The sequence below is a fragment of the Peromyscus eremicus genome, chromosome X (genome assembly GCF_949786415.1).
Source record: "Peromyscus eremicus chromosome X, PerEre_H2_v1, whole genome shotgun sequence".
NCBI lineage: Eukaryota > Metazoa > Chordata > Mammalia > Rodentia > Cricetidae > Peromyscus > Peromyscus eremicus.
The window spans coordinates 92,683,603-92,689,825 of record NC_081439.1 but is presented as its reverse complement, the minus strand read 5'-3'; the positions used below and the strand labels follow the sequence as shown (position 1 = coordinate 92,689,825).

Here is a 6,223-nt window from a genome sequence, read left to right as displayed (position 1 = left end):
ACACAAAACATAAATTAGAACCAAGAGTGGTATAACATTCAAAGCCCTGTTTCCACCAGTGAGCACCCAACTAATAAAAATTTCATACCCTTCAAAGTAGTGCCAGAAGCTACAGAACACGTACTCAAAATCTGGAGGGGGGGGGATATTTCTCATTCAAACTGTAATAAGTACTATCTGTAATTCCCATTCAGCCAGAAGTCCAGTCTAGTTTAGGACTTCCTCAGTAATTAGCTTGAATTTTCTAAATGCAACTTTGTCATTCTGAGGATCAGCAAGGCCTACTTCAAATACATTACCCTTGAGGTCATCAGATTCAATTTTGCTTCCTTGAGTACTTGTGACCAGTGTTTTTCCAATCTTTCTATTACTGAAGATATCCAGAGCTTCTACATCATACCAATCTTTCTTAGAAAATGGATCAACCACTTTCTTCCTGGCTGCCTTCTTGCTGCCTTCTATCAGGAGCTTGTTTTTTTCAACTGCTATGGTGCTGCTTAGAGAGCCAAAGGGGCCTAGGATTTCATCTGGATTAACCAGGATTAAGAAGGAAATCTCCATAGTATTGAATAGAGTATTTTGTTCACACACATTTATTATACAAAGTAATGGGTTTACTAAGACAATTTTGTACATGCCTATGATATATTTTGAAGATATTGACCCCTCCTTGCCCTCTCTTAGTCTTCCTTTCCTCCCCCTTGTTCCCTTTCTCTTCTCTGATACTACCTCTTTCACTCATTTCAACTTAGTGTAGTTATTTTTAATTTACATATGGTCATAAAAGAAATAATTTCGTTTCTGAGTTTTGATTATTTCTTAATATAATAATCTTCCATTTTTCCATTTTCCTGCAAATATTATTTTGAGTCAGCATCATGCTGTTTTTCTTACTACTTTTCTTCAGAATAGTTTAAATCAGGTATTAAGCTACATCCAACATTTATTTTAGAATTGATTTTCTAGTTCTGTGACAAATGGTATTGTTATTGGAAAGATTTTTATCTGGCTCTGAATACTTTACCATTTTACTGCATTTTTCACACAAATTGAAATAAGATTATGCAAGAACATAAAGATGTTCATTTATCACAGATTATTACATTCTTAATTGCTAATTCACAATAATAAGCTGACAATAATAGAAAGGAAGAATAAGGAAAAGAAGAATCAAGTTCCCTGCTAGACAAGGTAAGAGATATAACACCTGATGGTATCTGTAAACATAAGTAAATAAATAACAAAAATAGCATTCAAATATATCTTTATAATAAACTAAGTAGATGCATATTGTAGACATTCAACAACTACCTATTGACTGGTTGAATAAAAAATGAATGAGGCATCCATCATCAAGCAGTGGGAAATGAAATGATATAGAAGGTCTATTTTCTGTGATGAGCAATCTTAAATATATTTTTTCTCATAAATGTTGTAAGATAGGTATCATTTATCTTCATTTTCTAAGTGAAGAAACACAATCCAAAAGATTTTAATAAAACAGAGCCAACTCAAACAAGTCACTAGTGTCAAAGGCAGGACTTGAGCCTGACTTTTCTGATCCTCAAACCTATTTCCCTCCATCTACATTGTACCATTACGTTATGATTACAAAATGCAAAAAAAAGACACATCTTAGGCAAATCAAGGTGCTGGGAGCACACAGCAAAACAGTACTAGGAAGACCATGCTATGGCTCTCAATTTTTAACATTTTGCAAATATTTATGTCTATAAATTAAACACTTCTAATGCTTTAAAAATAGCAGTGAGAGATAGGCAAAGACAGGAATCTAGACACACATACATAACACACACACACACACACACACACACACACACACACACACACACAGAGAGAGAGAGAGAGAGAGAGAGAGAGAGAGAGAGAGAGAGAGAGAGAGAGAGAGAGAGAGAGAAAATCAAGGTGATTGAGAACTGTTTCTATCTATAAGAACAATGCTTAAGGAACAGCACAGTCACTTAAGTCATTATGTTTACCTTTTTTATTTTTAGAAGTGTATCTTTTCCTGAAACAGTAACAGATCTTTCTTTATACTCAGATTTTTTCCAGAAATAAATCCAGAGAGGCAAAGCAAGTTTCCTGAACCTAATTACCAAGGCAATTTGTGTACTGCCTCTAGCCAGAGGAGAGAAGCAGAGGAACTATTCAAAGGTTTGAAAGACCAACGTCTTACCCCAGAGATAGTGAGCTTGTCTTTTTATTTCTATATATCCAATCTAACAACAATTCTAACAATGCCTTTCAGCTACAACTCCTCAGAAGGTTTCCTGGGAGATAGCTTATCTTGCTCCCTCCCCTCTTTCTTTCTCTCTTCACCCCCTTTCTCTTTCTCTCTCAACCAATCCAAAATTCACAATCCGTATATATTTCTAGGTAAATGATTGACAGTTACTTTTAAAGTATCAATGGCTATTCTTTTCTGAAAAAAAATTTTCGCCCCTCTCCTCCCCCTGCCTCCCATTTATCCAGGATATCTTATCTATTTTCCCTTCCTAGGGTGATCCATGCATGCCCCTCTTAGGGTCCTCCTTGTTATCTAGCTTCCCTGGGGCTGTGGATTGTGGCCTGGTTATCCTTTGCTTTACATCTAATACCTACTTATGAGTGAGTACATACTGTGTTTGTCTTCCTGGGTCTGGGTTACCTCACTTAGAATGAATTTTTCTAGTTCCATCCATTTGCCTGCAAATTTCATGATGTTATTGGGTTTATTTGTTTGTTTGCTTGTTTGTTTGATTTTTACCACTGAGTAATGCTCCATTTTGCAAATGTACTGCATTTTCTTTATTCATTCTTCAGTCGAGGGGCATCTACATTGTTTCCAGGTTCTGGTTATTACAAATAATGCTACTAGTGGAGGGGATGGGAGATAAGAACATGAGGGAACAGGATGGTCGAGTTGGGGGAGGGACAGAGAGGGAGATCAATGAAAGATATCTTGATAGAGGGAGCCACTATGGGGTTAGGGAGAAACCTGGTTACTAGGAAAATGCCCAGGTATCCACAAGGATGACCCCAGCTAAGATTCCTAGCAATAGTGGAGAGGGTGCCTGAACTGGACTTCTCCTGTAATCAGATTGGTGACTACCCTAATTGTCATCATAGAATCTACATCCAGTGATTAATGGAAGCAGATGCAGAGATCCACAGCCAAGCACTGGGTTGAGCTCCTGGAGTCCAGTCAGAGAGGGAGGAGGAATTATATGAGTAAGGGGGGATCAAGCTCATGATAGCTGAAGCAAGCCAGTGAGATCTCCTGGACTCTGGACTGACAGCTGGGGAGCCTGCATGAGACCAAACTAGGCAATCTGCATGTGGGTGAGTTGTGTGGCTTGGTCTTTTTGTGGAGCCCCTGGCAATGAGACTAGGATTTATCCCTAGTGCATGAACTGACTTTTTGGAGCCTATTCCCTATGGAGGGATGGATACCTTGCTCAGCCTTGATACAGGGGCTTGGTCCTCAACTTGACAGGCCAGGCTTTGTTGGCTCCCCGTGGGAGGCCTTACCCTCTCTGAGGAGTGGAAGGGGGGTGGGGTATGGAGGAGGTGGGGGGAAGTGGGAGGAGTGGAGAGATGGGACTGTGGTTGGTATGTAAAATGAAAAACAAGAAGAAAATCTTCAACTGATACCATATTAATATTATCATCATCATTGTCATCATCCTGAGAGCAGCAAACATTTTGAGTACATATATTTGCCAGATTCTATAATACTTGATTTACAAATAATTTAAAATTTTCAATGACTCTGGTAAAGTAAGTAGTGTTTTTATCATTCTCATTGTGTTGGGGAGGGAGTTGAAAGACTAAAAATCTTACTTGAGGTCCCATAATTATTTAGTGGAGAAATATATTCTCCTACCTTGACTACTGATAGACATTAGTACCTAGGGCATTGGCCTTAAACCTGGGAGGATGACAATGACTTGGGAGAGTCTCCATCTCTGTCATCTGCCCATATCCTGTAACAGTGATTTTGTTAGCAAATAATGGCAGCCTGTAAGATCAATGTTGTTTAGCATCAGCATTTGCTTCTTGTCTGGCTGGCTCACAGAGATGTTTTCTAAAGATGATTTACTCTGTATATCATTGTCTGTCTTACATCTCTGGAAAGGATGAATGATCAGTCCTGATGTTTGCCCTTGAGGTGCCTACCATTTAGACAAATGATAGTGACATGTGTGGATAGTATAACTTCACAATAAATTGCAGGAAAAGCAGGCAGATATGATCTCAAATAAACTAAAGCAAAGAAAGAACACTCTGTATCATTTGGAGGCTTGGGTAAATTGAGTGTGAGGAAGGTTAACATGTTTCAAGCTGAGGATAATTATCTGTTTGGGAAGATGATGCCCAGAGATATTTTGTACTAACTTTTTACTGCATGGAGGTAGCTGCAGAACCCACCTTACAAGCATGAAATGAGGAGTGAAATTGAACAAGCAAAATGTGTAAGAAATCTTGATGTTGGTCACATTGAGAGACAGCTTGGAAGAAATTAAAGCCTGAACATGCACACACATTGGAATTTAATGGTAAACAAGATCTTGTGTTTACTAAACAAAGAAGGAAAGAATAAAATGAGAAATGATTAAGAACATCTTTCATCATAGGTAAATGTGTATGTTGAATGTTCTAGTATAGAACAAATCTAATTTGACTTAAACTTATCAATTGTATTATAGTTTCTGAATTGAAGTTTTTTGCAGCAAAAGTGGCTTCTTACATTGAAAATATCAAGTATTTGTTGTATATTTTCTATGTGCTAGAATCTATCTAGGCACTTTATGTTTATTGTGTTATATCATTCTCAATATGATCCCACAAAGTGTAATCCCTAACAGAAAATTTGAACCCTGTGATGATAGACAGTTCTATTGGGGTTTGAGAATGAATCTGTCCAACAGAATCATGTGTTGAATGTTTTTCCTTCATTGGGTCATTTTTTTTTTGGAGATAATGGTAGTGTTTTGTAGTGGGGCCTAACTGGAGGAAGTAGGGGTACAGTTTTGAAGGTGTTTATCTGGTCCCTGGTTCCTTCTCTCTCCTTTCAGTAACTAGGACATTCAGAATCTCCATTGTTGACAATGCACTAATATGTAACCCCTTATGATATGAGAAAAATCCTTAGCAGTCTTTCCTCATTTTTTTATATTCCTTGCCCCTGGCAACCTCTAAGGGATGTCTGTTCTATAGATTTACTTGTATAGGATATTAGGATATTTTATATGATATCTGGTTTCTTTTAATTACCATAATGTTTCAAGGCTTCTACAGCATGTATAAGAATTTAATTTTGAGGCAATTTTTTTTCATTTTTTTGACATACTGACCAGTTTCCCCTCCCTCCTTTCTTCCTCTTCTCACTCCCCACCCCCAAGCCTCCTATTTATCCCCCTCCCCATTCACTCCTCATCCATTTCTATTCAGAAAAGGACAGGCCTCCCATGGGCTTGAACAAAGCATGGCACATCAAGTTGAGGCAGGACCAAGCTCCTTCCCCCTGCATCAAGGCTGGATGAGGTAATCCAGCATGTGGAACAGGTTCCTAAAAGACAGCTAAGTGTTCCAGGGACAGGTCACTGCTAGAAGCATCCCAGACAGACCAAGCTACACAACTATCACACACATGCAGAAGACCTAGGTTGGTCCCATGCAGGCTCCCCAACTATTAGTCCTGAATCCATGAGCTCCCAAGAGCTCAAGTCAGCTGTCTCTGTGTTTTCCTCCTTCATAACCTTGACTCCCCTGGCTCCTACTATCCCTCCTTCCTTTGTTTATCAGGACTCCTGGAGCTTGGCCCTGTGCTTGGCTGTGGATCTCTGCATCTGCTTCCATCAGTTACTGGAAAAAGGCTCTATGATGACAATGAAGGTAGTCATCAATCTGATTACAGGGGAAGGTCAGTTCAGGCACCCTCTCCACTATTGCTAAGGATCTTAGCTGGGGGTCATCCTTATAGATTCCTGGGAGTTTCCCTGGCATCAGGTTTCTTCCTAGTCCTGAAATGCCTGACCCCCATCTCTTTCATTACTCCCCACTTCCATCTCGCTCCCAACCCACCTCCCACTCCCAGCCTACTCATCATGTTCCCATCCCCTCATTCCTCTTGCCTCCCACATCTACCCCCAGTTTACCAAGGAGATCTCTTCCATTTCCCCTTCCCACAGAAATGCATGCATCCATCTTTAGGCCCTCC

General features: G+C 39.3%; 1 protein-coding gene across 1 annotated transcript; it reads right to left on the bottom strand.

Moving 5' to 3' along the window:
• Positions 1-207: 207 nt before the first annotated feature.
• LOC131900143 (small ribosomal subunit protein eS1-like) lies at positions 208-561 on the bottom strand. Its single transcript, XM_059251514.1, has one exon. It carries the CDS (start codon positions 559-561, stop codon positions 208-210), a length of 354 nt encoding a protein of 117 aa, XP_059107497.1.
• Positions 562-6,223: the final 5,662 nt, after the last annotated feature.

Coding starts and splice junctions, on each gene's coding strand:
- LOC131900143 (XM_059251514.1), bottom strand. CDS start 561: ATGGAGATTTCCTTCTTAATCCTGGTTAATCCAGATGAAATCCTAGGC.